At 35.4% G+C, this 19,779-nt stretch overlaps 1 protein-coding gene across 4 annotated transcripts in view; it reads right to left on the bottom strand.

Annotated features, from left to right (window-relative positions):
• Positions 1 to 17,096, bottom strand: part of LOC119836548 — a 36,528-nt gene extending 19,432 nt beyond the window's left edge. For 2 of the 4 annotated variants that reach the window (XM_038361925.1, XM_038361928.1), the window contains exons 1-2: positions 17,021 to 17,096; positions 13,577 to 13,815 (exon numbers count right to left, since the gene is read on the bottom strand). In XM_038361925.1, the coding sequence (XP_038217853.1) occupies positions 13,577 to 13,641 (65 nt within the window). In that variant the 5' untranslated portion in view covers positions 13,642 to 13,815; positions 17,021 to 17,096. Of the gene's footprint in view, positions 1 to 13,576; positions 14,351 to 17,020 lie in introns of those variants that run through there. The other 2 variants (XM_038361927.1, XM_038361926.1) reach the window with 2 other exon arrangements.
• Between the last annotated feature and the right edge of the window lie 2,683 nt (positions 17,097 to 19,779).

Here is a 19,779-nt window from a genome sequence, read left to right as displayed (position 1 = left end):
TTTTTATGTGTTTGTTAACTTTCGAATGGGTGAACTGAGTTTGATGATTATTTGTCTTAATTGAATACTAGCTGCGCCCCGCGGTTTAACTCGCATAAGTCTGTACCCCGTACGAATATCGGGATGAAAAGTTGCCTATATGTTATTCCAGTTGTCTAGCTGTCTACGTACCTTCATTGCAATCGGTTGGTAGTTTTTACGTGAAAGAGCAACAAATACACACACAACATTACAAACTTTCGCATTTATAATATAAGTAGGATAATAAGTAGGATATTAAGATAAGGAAAAATAACTTTTTGCGTATTTCATCTGTAGTATAAACGATGTAAATGCCTGAAACAATATGGAGCTAGAAATATGTTCTTAGAATCATCTCACAGAGTACCTATTACATACATTATACAGTGCCAAATATAAAAGAAACCATAATAACTTACTTTTGATAGCTTTTATCTGCGTAATTACTTTCCAATACATTTATTTATTCATATGAATCAAACTACCATGAGCATTTATTTTCTCGTTGTTGTATATGAAAGTTACTGTGTTCGATTTACGCGAGTATTTATTAAAGACTTTTTAACGGATTTTAAACGCGGTTTATTCATTATATTTATTAACATTAACCGTATGTTTCGGGTACTTTAACGGTACTAGCGTGCGTGGTCAGCCCGTATATGATGATTCCAGATAGCAAAAATATGATAAACGCGATAGTGTGGATGGATGTTTGTTACTCTTTCACGCGAAAACAGCTTAACGTATTTGTATGAGATTTGGTACAGAGGTAGATTATATACAGAGAGATAGATTGTATATAAGTGACGATAGTAGACGATAGTAATCAAATAGACAACACAAATCGTTCCAGAAACAGTAATTCTCTTTCACTACATAGTATAAAACAAAGTCGCTTCCTGCCGTCTGTGCGTCTGTATGGTTAGATCTTTAAAATTAAGCAACAGATTTGGATGGGGTTTTTTAAATAGATACAGTGATTTGATATTAAATAATATCCAGAAATAGTGGAGAAATACTGTTATTTTCGAGGTTTCTATGTAATCAAGTTAAAATAAAGCTTAGGAATTAAGATATTTCAAAGATAGCAGGAAATCTTCACGGTAAGGGGTTTCACTACGAATTTAACGAGTGTACAGCTGCGGGCTACAGCTAGTCCTACTAATATTATAAATGCGGAAGTTTATTACTCTTTCACACAAAAACTACGGGACCGATTGCAATGAAATTTGGTATGTAGATAGCTGAACAACTGGAATAACACATAGACAACTTTTTATCCCGATATACCTACGGGATACAAACTGACGCGCGTGAAACCGCGGGACGCAGCTAGCAGGTAATAAATCACCAACGTTACAGTCAATTGGATAAATCGTTCGCAATTCATCATAAAATTGAATTAGAGGCCGCAATCAATTGATTCGGTTTAGTAATTCAATAGATCTAATTGCTTGTACCTATTCCTTCAATAATTGCTGTGGTACGTTTGTTTATTCATACGAATGTTTCTTAAAACACTGCTCTGTCAATTTCTAGGTTTCCATCTTCAAAGCGTATCCGTGGAGCTGTAAGTAGGTATCAGTAAAAGTAAAGTCCCGTGTCCCGTACTGGGGTATGGGGCAGATGATGTACATCTGTTTCACAGATCGGTTTTCTTTACGGACAAGTAGGTGATCAGCCTTCTGTGTCCTGCCAAACCGAGACATGTTTTTTTTGTGCATCCCCACTGGGAATTGAACCCAGGACCCCTCGGTTCTTCGCTCAGGCGTTAATCACTGTACCAAGGAGGCGGTCAAGGTATCATTATTTTCTCTATATTTATTATTCACTAGGTCACTGGCCGCGGATTCGTTCGCGTAGTCAAAGGATAAGATACAGTAACCCGGTTTTACTTCCTATATTATACGATCCCGGGGAATATCCGATATCGAAACTATCCCATGTTCTTTACCGGGTCCCAAACTATATGTATACTAAATTTTATTCAAATCGGTCCAATTGTAAGGCGTGGAGAAGATTATACGAGCTGCACGCCCCGGCTCCGCCCGGGTTGTCATTTATCGTAATTAAAATTATTTTAACTATCTCTCAAGTTGCATTGAACTGCACATGGTGTGCGAATTTTATTATAATCGGTTAAGTGGTTTAGGAGTCCATTGAGGACAAACATTGTGACACGAGATTTATATATATCAAGATTCATAAATCAATTTGATTGGACTGTTTGCATTATTTACTTTCCTGTGCTTATTTCGCTGAACTTCATATCCGTGGATGGTTTAGATTTAAAATTCGAACGCGAGCGAGGCCGCGCGCAAAAGTTAGTTTCAATGCAATGGTCTATTATTATACATTCAGCGCAATAAATACCGCAAACAATACGCTAACACGTAAGAGAATACTAGAAAGCGGCTCCCACGATACACTCTGATCGTATTTCACTGCCTCGAAAACTCGATTGAAGGCTTATGGTGGAAAGTTTACATTTCTCGTGCAACATTGCTCGATCAGTACTGCTTTTTATCTCGTCTTTAAGGCCCCATAGCCAAGGGTAGAGCGAGATCCTATTACTAAGACTTTGCTGTGTCCATTTTATGTCATAGTCGCCTGGTGGTAAGCGCTACCACCGCCCGTGAATATTTGGTGACTGTCTGTCCCCTGGCTATCTAAAATTTGAGTACCAAATCTGTTTCAACCAATTCAGTCCGATAATTCCATTGCCACTGTTACCCAATTAGGCGTTAATTTAAACCTGGCGATCCTTATCAGGATAATGAGATAAACTCATTAAATTATTGTACTGCCATCGATGATTAAGTGTACGAAGTTAGTTTAAATCTGTCCAGTTTTTTGTGTCAACATCACGCTTTCGATTGGATGAAAATAGTTCGTAACAGACAGACAAACAGACATGTGAAGCTTAAAAAAATCGTGTCAATTGGCAAAAAATTAGTTTCTCCCGTGAGAAATCCACAATCGTCACGGTGTTATAATAGAGCTTGCTCAACATAAATCGACATGAAGCATCACGTTGCTATTGTTTCACTAATAACGTGAAATGTTGATGGATATGACAATAGCGAGCTTGGATATATAGTCCGTAAGCCAGGCGCTAATTTTCGTCAATTATTTCTTCTCAGTCGATAACTCGTAAAATGCCTCAGAAAGTTGCATTATGAAGCGTTGTGAACGTCAGCTGCGGCTCCGAGGGTGGGTTGAGCAGTGGTAGCCGCCCACGCACGTAATAAAAAAAATTATTTTCAATCATTTATTCCCGATTAAAAAATTTATCAAATTAAAGTTAAACTAATATTGTGAAGAAATAAAATTGTCAGCTATCTATAAAGTGGTGGATTATACGTCAGCTGGTCACATAAATATGAAAAAAATATATATGTGTTCAGTGATTTCCTCCCAAAAGAAAATTTATCAGATGATAGTTTATGTATTGTTTTTAATAAATAAATAAGTCAGCAGGCTATATGTAGGTGGAATGTTTGTCAGCTGATGCCCTAAAGGTGTAACGTAGGAGCTAGTCGGAAACATTTATAGCCTAAGTAAATGTATCAGCTGACGAGTTTTCCCCCAACTTACCGCCAGCTGATTTGTTTTATTACTTACAGGATCATGTCAATAATAAGCACAAAATTTTTTTTTCCAGAGGAAATGACGTACTTAAAGTTATTCAACATTACATTTAATGTGCAAACTGAAATGTATAATTTATGGCAATTTTTCGATTAAATCCTTTTTTTTTATGTGAACTTTTTAAGAATATTTATCTTAACAATAGAAATAAATAAATATTTCTCTAAGCAAATCAATTAATTTATAATTTTTCAATATTTAAATTAATCTATTTCATGACGAGGTAGGTTTTCAACCAATGTTTTCTTAAACGAGGGTAGTTAAATCTACCAGAATTACTTCACTAATCATAAAGTTTTTCTATCGAATGACGTGCTAGTTTTTGTGTTTGATGGAAAATTGTTGTCATTTGGTACTTTAGTACGGAGGTCTTTTAGAATATGGAGTAGTACCTCTCCCACGGGAGCGTTGGTGACCTTTTCGTAGAAAATAATTTTTATGCTTGATTAATTATTAGACACAATTTTTATTGTATCAAAGTTAAAAATAATAATTAATGAGTTTCTAAGAGCGTTTCGAAAATTCTTTACTTTCTCGACATCTATATAACTTCCAAATTGGTCATAGTCATTAAGTTAAAAGGAATTAACTCGCTGTATCAATATAAAAGGAAAAACGATTGCGTGAGGATGTGCTATCAGAACCAGATTATCTTTTTATCTTTATTGCGTAAAGTTTATTGTTTTAACCTAGAACCGGGACCTACCAACGTATTGAGCCTGGAGGCTGGAGATAACGTGGAACAAAATCCAGTAATCTGGTTTCCTGAGTGGCATCCCTTTTTGGCACACGCAGCCACACATTATTGTTAACTCTAGCCGTTAAATTTCATTTTCCTCTTTTTTTTCTTTGATTTATTGTATGCTTCTGTTTTCTGTTATGATCTGTTGTGTGTGTGTGTATGTCTGTGTCAAAATAAATGTTTTTCTTTCTTTCTTTCTTTTTTCTTTCTAATCCAGCAAATTTTCTTCAAAATCCTTGAATTCATTCTCTCACAATTCGGATAAGGTCGATTCTATTAATACAAATTCTTCACGGGCAATTTCACAGCAATTACGTTTTGAATATAATTTATTTCGTTTCGTCACGGCAGCACTTCAAGTATCCAACACATTAGTAACAGCTCATTCACTATGCTTTTAGCTTAAGCTCTTGGTCGAAATAGCTCGACGCATGCTATGATACATTCGGTTCCTTTCTAATCTAGGTAGACTGATATTATAAAGCTGAAGAGTTTGTTTGTTTATAACAACAAACAATAAAAGAATCGAGGTTATAAAATTTATGGAAAATCGGATGGTTGAACAATTTTTTGTTTTAATTTACTTCTTAACGTACGGGCACTTTAGTATCACCGATCACGAGTCCAACTCAAACTAAATTTGTTTTCTTCATATAAACTACCAAACAAATGTTAACACTTAAACACTACAATAAAACAAATATACCAGCAGTAGCGAACCCTCTCGAGTCGAAGATTAATATGCAGGGTCACTAATCACACCACGGGTCTTTAGATACAACTATCCACATAGAAATATATGCATCCGGAATGGTACAATCACGCCACGGCGCGGGTAGCGGTCGTAATCAATATCAGCTTCTTAAGAACCGCAGTTTCCTGTTCGAATGATAGGATTACGGTGAGTGTATAATTTGTAGAGAAATATCTATTACCACATCTAAATTTATATAACTACAATATACGTACAACACTGCCGTTCTTAAGCGAGATTTGTTAGACGTTGTAATCGATAAGATCATTCCAAAATTCAGTCGACGTGTTTAATAATCCTATCCTACTAGTAATATTATAAATGCGAAAGTTTGTAAGGATGTGTGTGTGTGTTTGTTGCTCTTTCACGCAAAAACTACTGAACCGATTGCAATGAAATTTGGTACGTAGACAGCTGGACAATTGGAATAACATATAGGCACTTTTTATTCCGATATTCCTACGGGATACGGACTTACGCGGGTGAAACCGCGGGGCGCAGCAGTCGAATCGTCATCGAACACTTCTCCGGCTAGATAAGATAAAAACAATCAATATTGACAACCCGCGAATTGATGGATGTTTGTGAAATCTATATCATAACAACAAACAACAGAGCATAACGGGAGAAGAATGAAAATTGCAAAACAAATATTACACGTCCTAAGAAAATAGAACGTTTGTAAATATCACTTCATTTATACATATTCATAATCCATTCAAAGAGAAATGATCAATCAATGACATTGCTAACACAATAGGCTTGTTTTATAATCACGAAGAGGCTTGTAAATCGTTTAGATCCGCTGAGATACTAGACTATAGGCGCTATTAAACACGTAGAAATGTCCGTCATATTCGAAGAAAAAACAGAATCTTTTTTATGATTTTATTATAATAATGTGGTACATAATACCGTTACCATTGGGTTGGCCGCGCTAGTCTATGATGCCAATATAAACCTAGATGTTTAGAATTCCAAAAAAAACAGTTGCCTCATTTTAGCGAATATTATCAAACCACTAGCGGTCCGCCCCGTCTTCGCCCGTAGTACATATATAGCCTATAGCTAGCTTATAGCAGCCATTTATTCATCAATAAAATTCATTTATTCATCAGTAAATATTATATCCTACTATCCTTCTAATATTATAAATGCGAAAGTTTATAAGGATGTGTTTGTGTTTGTTGCTCTTCCACGTAAAAACTACTGAACCGATTGCATTGAAATTTGGTACGTAGATAGATGAACAACTGGAATAACATATAGGTAACTTTTTATCGCGATATTCCTACGGGATACGGACTTACGCGGGTGAAACCGCAGGCCAATTAGTGCTTCAATAATCATTTATGTATGTTCAATATCATAAATGGTACGTTTATTAGGATTAGATCGTATAATCATCAATAGTAAATATTATATGCTATATAAAACTTTGCATATTCAAGTAGAAACAATACTATCTATGAGATTATCATTTTTATCACAATCTCTGTATTACAATTATATTATAAAAAAAAAACGTAATATATCCAAAACTGATGTTACGCGCTACTCGTTTCTGATAAAGCTGATAACATTTTTTGTAACCTACTCATTGATATCTTTACGTGCTTAACAAGGTAATGCTCGTGAAACACTCACGAAACAGTGAAAGAGTTTAAATATTAATTAATAATTACCGGAAAACAATTACGCATGCGTGACTTTCCATCATTTGTCTGTAGGTATTAAAAACCCGTAAATCATGTTCGTACATGAAATTAGTATAGATAATTTGGGATGTCATACTTTTTCTCAAATTTCCTTGTTTCCTTGTTGTACACTTGTATGTATCATATTCGAAACACACGGAAGTGATGAAATTACACATGTCTCCGGTCATATCTGACGGCCATTTAGCTGCGTTTCATAAATAAAACACGATTTCAGAAATTTCCTCGTTCAATATGGCAAGCGGAAGAAATGCGAAGAAATTTTTAAAGGCATCGAATGCGCTCACCATCTACGTGCGGTGATTCATAACTATTATATTGAATGGTATAGAAAAACCAACCTTAATGAATCGACTTAAGATGCTGTTGATCGAAGTCAAAAACGACCCACTTCATTTCTATTGCGGCTTAGTCATGCATTTTTTGATATTTTACTACCATAATATTTACTAACATGTACGAAAGGATATTAGATATTCAAATACCACACAAATTTGTACTTACACATGTCATGCATTTTTCCGCTTACACCGTATCAATTTTCATAACATGTTTCACAAAATATTTGAGCGAGAAACTGGAACTATCTAATATTCAAATCTAAAGAATATATTAGTACATAATTTCACTGGAGAGTTCAACGACACAACACAATCACCAACGTCTAATTGCAACAATCAGACGATAAAAGAACAACCGGGCCCCAAACGGTACCTAGCGTTACACCTAACAATTTCACTTCGTAAATACAAATTTTTTCGACTCGCGCGCACGTCCTACGACCCGTGGGCGGTTCAACAGTATGACGTGCACTCGGTACGATTGAAATTAACTATCAAAGAACAATTTCCGAAACGCAACCAACGACCGCGTCGTGTTGCACGCTATCCAATGCTGCTTGAATGTCCTCGGGTTGCACGCGTCGATGTTTGTAAATAGCAATGTATACATAAACAGATTAGGTGCCGTTGCATGTTTTATGGAAAGTCAACTTTGTTGAATCGAGCGAGAGGGGGACATGGGCCATATTGACTGTAGCCACGCTCTGCATATGGTGGCACGTGCTATTGTGTGATGATTACTTCACGCCAGATGCTTTCTTCAGCTTGTATTTTTTCTGTTAACGCGTCGTTCGTTACTTTTATGTGTGCGGGAATGATTGCTCCAATTAGGCTTGGAGATAAATGCCGTGTGACCGGATGGCTATGTTAACTTAAACGGATATCTCCGTCATATTGATATTGTTAATGATTTATCTTATAATTAAGCATGGCGGCTTCGTCCGTAAAGAATTTTAATATAACTTTACTTCAGACTGGATTGTGTAAATTATCGAATAAGACATGCATAAAATTTATCTTATCCTCATCGGGACCCATTAATCTTAATAATGAAATATTTATCAAATAACGAGGTCGTCACACCCATTTTTTTAATGAATTGTCTATTTTATCATTGCCTACAGGGATGTCGATCTAATATAAATTAACCAGCATATATCAATAAAAAGTTACGTGTTTTGTAATCAAGTTGTTACTATAGTAACGTCATGACTTATTAAGATTTTGATAACTGATAAGCGAGCAAGCGGTTACAATCGATGCTAAAAAATATATCAACTTTTGAGTTAGATTGATGATTGATGCTGGTGTATTTAGTAGGTTGTATTTAAATTGATTGCAAGTATATAGGTCGCTTGGCGTACAGTTCGCAATATAATAAATAATAAGATACATTCTATACTGCAGAGTACCGCAAAATTATTTGGCAAGCGACTGCGGTATAAGGATCCCAAAGGAAAGCCTTTACGAAACTCTAATTAAAGTCATATTTTTCTACTTGTTATATCATATACTAGCTGCGCCCCGCGGTTTCTCCCGCGTAAGTCCGTATCCCGTAGGAACATCGGGATAAAAAGTTGCCTATATGTTATTCCAGTGGTCCAGCTGTCTACGTACCAAATTTAATTGCAATCGGTTCGGTAGTTTTTGCTTGAAAGAGCAACAAACACACACATCCTTACAAACTTTCGCATTTATAATATTAGTAGGATAGTAGGAAGTACGATTAGTAGGACAGGATATATAATATAGTATGCGCCATTATAAACTTCATCCATTACTCACTCACATATGAAACGAAACGAAGAAAGAACCCTATGTTATGGAGCAGGATTTACTTTAAAAAAAAAAGCCTACAATTTTGATGACTAATTATTTACAAAATTTTGTACAAATCTGAAGCGAAAATAGTCTTTAATACCATTTACATACTGTCACTTTTACCATTCTTTTACTAAACACTTAGCTTTGTTTTACCTTTAATGAAAACATCCATTTACTATCCTTTAGATTTATTTGTCATTTAGGTTTGAGCACGATCTGCAGGCCCTTGGGATTTAGCCATCTAGCTAATTACATGGTGAATGGGCGGATATAGTACAATAGTCAATTACTAGCTTATGTCATAGTCATTGTTTCATTTATGTTAATGTAACGTCTTTTGAACGGACGGTCAGCGGACTGTATGAAATGGGTAAAGAGTGTTATAAATAACTAGCTGCTAAAGTTTGTAAGGATGTGTGTGTGTTTATTGCTCTTTCACGCAAAAACTACAGAACCGATTACAATGAAATTTGGTACGTAGACAGCTGGACAACTGGAATAATATACAGGCAACTTTTTATTCCGATATTCCTACGGCATACGGACTTACGCGGGTGAAACCGCGTGGCGCAGCTAGTATTATATATATATTTCAATAAATTCAAATAGCGCTTGTAAAATATATTTTAATTTTATGCTACATTATAATATCTCATACAATATGTTAATTTCGTCCGATTAGATGTAATATTATATCGCCGAAACCTATCAGAGTTTAGCTTTAGGTGAGCTAATCTCTTTCAAAAGAAACTTATATGGGCTCTCTATAAATGGTTTGTAGTTTGATTTATAATCTTTAGGCATAAATACGAAGGAATTTAAAAAATATTTTAACACAAACGTCAAATAATAAAAAATCGCCAGACTTTAGTGACACTAAAGTTTCGTAGAGATGGTCACCCATCCAAATTATGACTTAGCTAACCGATGCTTGACCTCGGTTTTATTATTATTAGTAGGTAAAGCGGTGACAGAAATTCGACAGCGAAGTCATATTAGTTTTACCGTTTAGGATCGGAAGCCTAAAAGGCATACAAATCTAAGTCTAATTTAATTACACAGTGATGTCTGGATGAGATCACTCTTACGTCGTAACACTTTCACAAACCATACGCAGTGCAAATAACAACAAATAGAGTAAATATATACATCCAGTACAGCCACTGCAGTGTAAAAGGGAACTTCAAAAATGCGTTAACGTCATTAGAGACAATAGGAAGGAGACAATTTGTCGACGAAGGTCAAGTAAGAATTTAGCCTCATTAATCAATTGAAACATTGAAAAAATTATGTTCAGCGCTCCATTTTAAATTAACAATTTTCTCGATGATAATAAGTAAACGAAATCGGCTGTAGATAAAATGGCGAACCGAAATTTCCGATCTGTATTATAGGTATTTCAGAATGGCAATGTATTCATTGCATCTAAGGCAGTTGCTAGTTGATATTCCAGATACTATACGTACATCCACTTTTTATTTCGCTTTTCTTCCTTATTCTTAATATGCTACGAGCATGCTAGAAGCAGAATAGCAAGACCTATCATGAGCTATCGGAGCCAATTCTTCCCTTATACCTTCTTGTATACAATACATCTCATTATTAGTGGACCAAGCTCATTATAACTGTGTCTTCAGTATCCATTGACGAAGGGCCGCCAAACCTAGCATTGTTTTAAACTTTCACCACGACCGTATAATTTCACTATTCACTGAAGATTCCACTTTTCCCGGCTTCCAATGGTCGAACAGTTTGTGGAAAGTTCACAGTGGTTGTTCATCGTGGAAATTAACATGCTTGCAGTTCCTGTTTCATGCATTAGTGGATTGAGGCGAGGTACTAATGGGTTCCGTTCGATTGTTATGCGAATGGCGTGCTTGGAATCTGAATCCTGATAGAATTGTATGACGGTGTAGACGCCTGGCCAAGTTAACCTCGTATTAAAACTATCAAAAGACACAATTACGGTGAAAGAATTACAAAGAAAAACAGTCTGCCTATGTTATTTTTTAAAGATTCTCTTTTATAAACAAAACGATATGTAAATAAATACTTTTCTTTGTGAAATATTAGCTGAATGGATTCATGAAGTGCAATCGGCTCAGCAGCTCAGCTCAGTATAAGCCATGGCTTAACGCACTCATTAAATCCAGCCACAGGAGCAGCTAGTGTTTATAGACCGGACTAAACTTAGTTAGACATACGAATCCGAATAAATGCGAAGACAATTTTTAACTTGACTTCTTAGCATTTTTGACAATTACGAAGACTGGACCTGACTGAAAGCCTTAATAAGGCAACAATTGAGTATGCATTATTAGGTTCAAATGCAGTATCGTTACGACCTGAAATGGAGCTGAATAATTAGACGTCAGACAAAACGGCAACGCTGCCGGACCTCATGTGACGTGTAAAGTGGTGAATATAACTTCATACGCTTAATGCAACTCCGAAAGACGGTATCCTAATAGCATTCTAATAGGATAGCACTCACAATAGCTATAAGATAGGCCCACTAGAAAAACTTTTTCCCGTCTACAGTTCCGTAGCCATAATCAAGTTATTTCTAGTATCGGAGTGTATGCGGTAATAACACGTATCATGTCATCGGAATTAGCGAAATTACAAGGACATAGAAATCCTACTAATATTATAAATGCGAAAGTTTGTAAGGATGTGTGTGTTTTTTGTTGCTCTTTCACGCAAAAACTACAGAACCGATTGCAATGAAATTTGGTACGTAGACAGCTGGACAACTGGAATAACATATAGGCAACTTTTTATCCCGATATTCCTTCTGGATACAGGTTTACGCGGGTGAAACCGCGGGGCGCAGCTAGTATTAAATGAGAATTGGTCAATCGCGTGGGATGTGCACTTGCCACAGCGAAACTGCGAAACGGTCACATTTTGACAGCCTACGCTGAATTAACATGTATTCAGTTCATGAATTTAATGGCTTTGTCGGATAGAATAGCGCTTTTTTGCGCGTCAGAGCACCACGCTGACGTCGCTCTATGATGCCGACTTGTGTTGTACAATGCGCTATATAATTTTGTCAGATAGAACGCGATTTTGGCGCGCGTCATAGCGCTCAACTGACGCCGCGTTGTGACACCATATTGTTTTGTACTACGCACTAATGGCTCTTCCAGATAGAACGTGTACTTAGCGCGCTCTGAACATTTACTTACATTATATCAAAGTGGGATAAAATATTCTTACTGATATAATAAATACGAAAGTGTTTTACTTTCTTACGCGTCGCAACGCAGAGATTTTGTGGTAAAATTTTTATGTTTGGAGATAAATAAGGGACTGGAATGGATCTCATTCTCATGGGAATTTCCTTTCACTACGCGGCCGACTCCGCGGGCGGTACTCCAGTAAAATGTAGGTTTATTCGTATATACACTCAATAGATAAAACCGAAAGGGCACATATAACTGAAAGGGTAGAAGAGATTCGTTTTCTGATGTGACCGGGAGGACAGACGCCGGCTGCGGCACAGCGAAAGACGCAGGGTCGAATCCCGCGATCGATTTTTTTCCACTCTTAAACATTAAAGTATAACAGAAATTCATCTGTATGTTTATACGTTTATGCTCCTATATAACCGACTCCTTTAGACGCGATTTTAACATACTTTAAAAGTACAGATTTAATTCAAATTTTGTACATTTATCAAGTGAAATATAATAATTTAATCTGTTTATATTATTATCCTAATTTAGGGGCCTACGATTAAATAATTTCCTTAAGTATAATTTGTATAAGAGCAACTAAGTGTATTTGTTAGTTTATTGAACTATATTTATCATTTTTATTACACCTTTCTTATGTCATATTGTAATGTGTCAATGTTCCCGAAATAAATTAATTGTGAAAGTATAGTGCTTATAATAGCAATTCATACTAATATTATAAATGGGAAAGTTTGTAAGGATGTGTGTGTTTGTTGCTCTTTCACGCAAAAACTACAGAACCGATTGCAATGAAATTTGCTACGTAGACAGCTTGGCAACTTTTTATCCCGATATTCCTACGGGATACGGACTTACGCGGGTGAAACCGTGGGACGCAGCGAGTATTTTATACACCCTAACCTACACGTTAAATGTTAGAATGTTTGTTGTTAGTAATCAGACTATTATCAGTTCTATTACTATTTACGTCTCGCTCTAACTGGAGCCTAGGATATTGTTTTACTAGCCGCATGCGCAATCAGAATCGGTATTAAAAAATACCCGGGATAGTAAAATTTCTTCTCAAAATTTTATTTTGCTTATGAAGAGAGAACTTTTTTTTTTCTTATTTTGTTTTAACTTGTAGAATGTTAATCAAGAGACAATGATTAATCAAATCCATAAATAACGGGATACGAGGACGCGCGCATGAAAACGCGCGAACAAAAAAAGGTTAATTTATTAATTATTAACACACAACGTTCGCTGTTAATAGTTATACATAAAAATCAATAAAACACACACACACACACACACACACATATATGTTTTTATAATACCTCTTTATCCACCGAAAGAATCTGTTCCCGCCTTTTCTTCCATTATGTTTCTTCTTTTTCCCCATTGTCAAATAACACAACTAAAAAACAAATCACTGTCTATGGTCCTTATAATAACTAATTCAAATGATACGCACATTCGAAAGTACAGTCGACTACCAACTTCTAATTTGATTTTAGTATCGGGTTTAAATTTGGAACGCTCTGTCTTTGGCCGGCACGGGACTCTGTTAGGGCTCCTAATTAAAAAGTTATAGATATCTATGGATTCAACTATAACAAGCTTTAAAAATAGGCACCCGTAACACACAGTTATTTACAAAAAAAGAAGGATGAACCCAAAAAATATCATACCAAACTATCACTACATACATCAGTTAGATAACTGTTTATTTACACAAACGAAACGTAAAAAGCATAGATTATGTATTATTTAAACGTACATAAATCGAATTTTACTTTTCAAAAAAAAGAATTCGTGATCGAATAATGCGCGATGGGGAGCGCACGCGCCGAGACTGGCGCGTGGCCACGTTCAAAATTAGAATCCCAAAACAAAAATGGCTGGATGCACATCGCGAGAAATGCAACCGTCGTGGTTATTTTATTTTCGTTCGTCCGTCTACGAATCTTAGATATTAGTAATAATTTATTTGCTAACACTTGATACTTAGGCTACGTGTACAATCCTTACGAATAGCGATATGTAACATTTAATTTTTTTACTGAGAATACTTTAAATGAGAAAGTGTCACACGGAGTATGTGTTTCCCTAGACTTGTTTGCCCCGGTTGGCCCAGGATGAAAACAAAATAAAATATAGTCCATTAATCTCGGGAAAAATATAGCTTCCTACTAGTGAAAGAACTTTTGAAATCGGCCCGGCAGTTTTTGTGTGAAAACATTACAAACATATATAGCATCAAAAATAGAAATGTTTTATTAGGTATATTTTATTCACATAGATAAAATTTCAGAATGTCGTTGAAATCTCTCTTGTGTCCACTGCCTTGATGCCAGTGAAAAAAAGTAAAGTTGTGAATAAATTTAGATCTAAGAAGTTGAGTCATGTCGTTCTATATTCCCCGCCTACCCCCACCGTCTTGTCACTACTGTGTTTATACATATTTATCCCACTACACGATAAGGATGGTTATGGTTTTCGCGTGTTGTATAATCATTTAGCATGTGCATGGACTTTTTGCTTCCGTGGTGAGAATCGATGACACTGGGTAGTTAAGAAAATTGGTATATATATACAAGGAAGACAGGCCTATAAATATGGAGATATAAAGGCCAAAGTATTTATAGGCCTGCAGTTGATGATCAGCTTTGTAAGAGACAGGATAGTTTTGAACAATTTTAAAGTAAATCTACACAACTGAAATCACATATTTATTACTCAGCTCCGCCCCGCGGTTTCACCCGCGTAAGTCTGTATCCCGTTAGAATATCGAGATAAAAAGTTGCCTGTGTATTATTCCAGTCCAGCTATCTACGTCACAAAATTTCATTGCAATCGGTTTAGTAGTTTTTGCGTGAAAGAGTAAAAAACAAACACATACATCCATCCTCTATACTCCGCGGGAAGAAGGGACACAGTGAAGTTTAGTCGGTAGGTCCATTGCCTCTATAGGCAGTGGGAGTCCGACATAACCCACGGCCTTTCCCCGGGCCGTGGGTATGCATGAGCATTCTCCACTTAAAAAAAAAAAGGATAGAATTTAACTTCAGTTTTTTTACAGTAAAATATGTTATTATTATGCTGTAATAGAAGAGTTCAATGTTAATAATAAATGGGCAATGAATATCAAAACAATACAAAACCGGTCACTGTTACTACCACGATCATATATAATTAGCGTAATTACAACACTTATCAAACTGTAACGAGTTATCAATTAAATTACGCGGCAAAAACTGCAAATTGCAATCAAATAAACAAATATTACGTCATCGCGCGTGATGTAACGCAAGTTGGCTTCCCGCCAAAAATCGAACGCGACACAGATAAGAATGAGGAAACTTCAAAATGTTGCCAGCGACAATTTTTGAGCGTGACGTTTAAATTCCATGTCATAAAATATTACCACCATCTCGTGTGTTTTATGCCGCGTTTGGCATTTGCCCTCATTTATTTCGCTATAAATTAATACTGGCCATTCTATATTATAATTTATGGCCAACAATAAATCCTTTTAAACACGATATAACACTGTATTTCCTTGTGAAGACGACAGCGGCTTAGAAATAAGATTAAAACGCGTCAATGAGAAATTCTGTTCCCTCGTGTTTAGCGCAGCGTGCGCACGTAATTCTTTTTATAATTTGTCGCTTTTCTCGCATTAAGTGCGCGTCTGTGAAGCTAAAACTGTTATCCTACTAATCCTATTCTATCCAACTAATATTATATATGCAAAAGTTTGTAAGGATGTGTGTGTTTGTTGCTCTTTCACGCAAAAACTACTGAACCGATTGCAATGAAATTTAGTACGTAGATAACTGGACAACTGTAAAAACACATAGACAACTTTTTATCCCGATATTCCTACGTTATACGAACTAACGCGGGTGAAACCGCCGGGCGCAGCTAGTCATTTATAAAAACAAAACAACAACATACAAACTCTAATTCTCACAACACGCAGTCTGCCATTCTTGCTACACTTCATCTTTTTAAATTTATTATCAGTGCACTTAAAAACAACTTCAAATACTAGAGCACAGATTAAAAACCATTATACTTTGGACGTATCTTTGCAATGGTACATGCGTTACTGATTTACCGACGTACCCGTTAAAAAAAATCTAATTTCCAAACTCATTAAGAATTCATTTTGAACGCGGACAAAAAAGATAATTCGGAATGGTCTTCAAATTCTTCGCTAGTGCACATTAGTTTTGTTAAGTGATAACTTATAACTTGAAACTTATTAAGCTTAAATTCATAATAATGATTGCAAACTACTTTACTATAGTAATACGGTTAATGTGTGAAGTTTATCACACAAATACTACACTGGTCAAATTTACTATAAATCTTATAAAATAGGTTAAATTCACATACGACACTTATATTGAGAAATTTTTTCTCATTATACTACGGGCTTTTTTTCAAAAAACAAAACCTCTACTATAACTTACTTTGTAGTTTGTATAACTAACCAAAACTTACTTATTATTAATTTATTATATGCAAAAATTTAAAGTTGCAACTCAGTTCTATACAAAGCTACAGTCTCGCATAGTTATTATCCGAACATGAAAACTGTATTTATTTTTTATTTTCAAGTTTAAATTATTTCCAATTTGCATACACGCGAAAAAAAAACAAAATTTCTATGACTGATCTCCGGCCAGTATGTTTTCAGCTTTTTTTTTTTCACAACAGCGGTATATAGTTGACAGATAACAAAAGGTTTTTAAAAATGGAATATTTTTCACCGTAAAATCGACGAGCACTTATTTTAGAGTCCCGTATAACCGAACGTCGGGCGTTATTACGCGTTATGCGATCACTGAAATACTGTCGACGGATTTTGGGAATAAAGTGGTTAATTATAGCTATTTAATTTAGATTGCGTACGTGAAAGAAATGTAGATAAAACAGCATTTTATGTTAAATCAATAAACTGTATCCTACTAATATTATAAGCGCTGGTAACTATTGATGGATCGATGTATCGATGTTTGTTTGGATGTATTGTTATACGTACGTAATTTGATACAGAGATAGATTATGGTCTGAACTCTGGATTAGTATTAACTACTGAACCGATTGCAATGAAATATGGTACGTACACAGCTGGACAACTGCATATCCTACTTCCTACTAATATTATAAATGCGAAATTTTGTAAGCATGTGTGTGTGTTTGTTGCTCTTTCACGCAAAGACTACTCAACTGATTGCAACGAAATTTGGTACGTAGATAGCTGGACACCTGGAATAACATATAGGCAAATTTTATCCCGTTATTCCTACGGGATACGGACTTACGCAGTGAAACCGCGGGGCGCAGCTGGTTAGGAGTATTTGAGTATTGTTGGACTTACTTAATGAGGACGTCATAGAGAAACGTTTATAAATAACAACATTTCCATTAATCCAAATAAGAGATTTAAGAAACGGCCGTGAATCATAAACAAAACCACGTGAATAAACAGAGCCTTCCGCGATATTCAGAGTAAACACGATAGAACTTATAAATGAAAGATCGTGCAGCCGTTCTGTCTACAACTGTTCAAGCTTTAAAAGGTATCCTGATTTTTTTGTTTCTTTTTTATTGCTGGTCCCATTTATATCCAGTTAGCTGCGCCCGGCGGTTTCACCCAAGTCCGTATCCCGTAGGAATATCGGGATAAAAAGTTGCCTGTATTATTCCAGTTGTCCAGCTATCAACGTACCAAATTTCATTGCAATCGGTTCGGTAGTTTTCGCGTGAAAGAGTAACAAACATTCGCACATCCTCACAATCTTTCGCATTTATAATACTGGTAGGATTAGTAGGATATCCATCTTATTTTATTTATTATTATCCTTCTATATATCGTTCTATTAAATATTTTGATACATTATTACATAAACCTACCGATAGGATCTGTATGACACTTGCTACAATAGTTTTCCACGTAACTCTTTCATAAGATAACTTAGCCATTTCTGATGTTTTTTTTTTTTAATTTGATAGCTGGAGCCTATCCATGGTCACATTTAAATTTAGTCTAGTTCAGACAATTTGAAGAAGCCTCGGTGTTTCTCTTAAAAATGTTTATTTTTTAAGAACACAATATCAGTGTGGACGTGTGTGGACGCTGCTTTAGTGTTATTTCAGTTGAGGACATCAACCAACGGACGAAGAGATTATGATCCTTAATTTATTCGATACCGCTTGCGCCTCGACGTCGGACGTCCATAATACACTTATTTTAGTGTGATCCAAGAACATCTTTATTATGCTATTATATATATGCAAGTTAACGGCGTTAGAAAAAAAAAAATAACAAGCTCGGCCAATTTAATAATAATAATAATAATAAAACCATTTATTGACTACAGACAAACCACACAATACGAAAAAACACAAAATGAAAGAAAAAAAAAAAAAAAAAAAAAATTCAAAGGAAAGCGATAATATGAAAAATCCAAATAGACAAGCTCGGTCTAGTTTTTGCCGCGGCGGAAACTTCACTACCATGGGTTTTTCCTTTGACGACACGGGCGAAGCCGCGGCACCAAAATGTTGCTAAATAACAACAATATCTATTTATTTTAACTCTTTTTCTTTTAACACATAAGTTAATAGATATACACATTAACATACGTAAAAATAGGACATGAGATGAGAATGATAACCTATTTAACTATAACTCATATTATTTTTTATATAAACTAGCTGCGCCCGGCGGTTTCACCCGCGAATGTCCGTATCCCGTAGGAATATCGGGATAAAAAGTTGCCTATATGTTATTCCAGTTGTCCAGCTGTCTACGTAGCAAATTTCATTGCAATCGGTTCAGAAGTTTTTGCGTGAAAGAGCAACAAACACACACATCGATACAAACTTTCGCGTTTATAATATTAGTAGGATATGTTTTTTCATACACACATACTATATTTTCCCTTATTAAACCCCTTCGAATTAATCATATTGAGAAACTAGCGTATTTATTAAAATAAAAAAAAAATTAATAACCAATTTAATATAATTTTAATTTAAATATCCATTAGCATATACGCATCTTAGACCGTACATATTTTATCTGTAAATCTTGCTTGTACATTGCTTTGACAACTGCAGAGCGAGTTTCTGTTGGAATTGAGCCAGATTCGAAATGTTTGAATCACTTTTCTCCTGCAGTGAAGAACGCACGCAAACAAAGCCGCGCTCATTTGCTAGTTGTTTTGCTATTCTAGATTTAAACGCGACTTAAACTTTTTCTTTTTTTTTTTTATTTTTACTCTTATTGTCTGTTGAATGTCTGCGTCGTAGCTAAGGTCTATAAGGTTCAATTGATCAATCCATTTGTAAAACAATTATTATTGTCTTAATTTTAAAGATATATTCATCATTTATAATTTATTTGTATTTGATATCTATACACTATTACATAAATCTCTATCCCTCTTTAAATACCTATAAAATTGTGTATAAAAAAACACTATTTTTGGGTTCACACGTCTGAAATAACCGACTCACATAC

This window comes from Zerene cesonia, chromosome 24, assembly GCF_012273895.1.
Source record: "Zerene cesonia ecotype Mississippi chromosome 24, Zerene_cesonia_1.1, whole genome shotgun sequence".
Classification (NCBI taxonomy): Eukaryota; Metazoa; Arthropoda; class Insecta; order Lepidoptera; family Pieridae; genus Zerene; species Zerene cesonia.
Note: the sequence above shows the minus strand (reverse complement) of the source record. Positions and strands in the feature narration are given on the sequence as shown.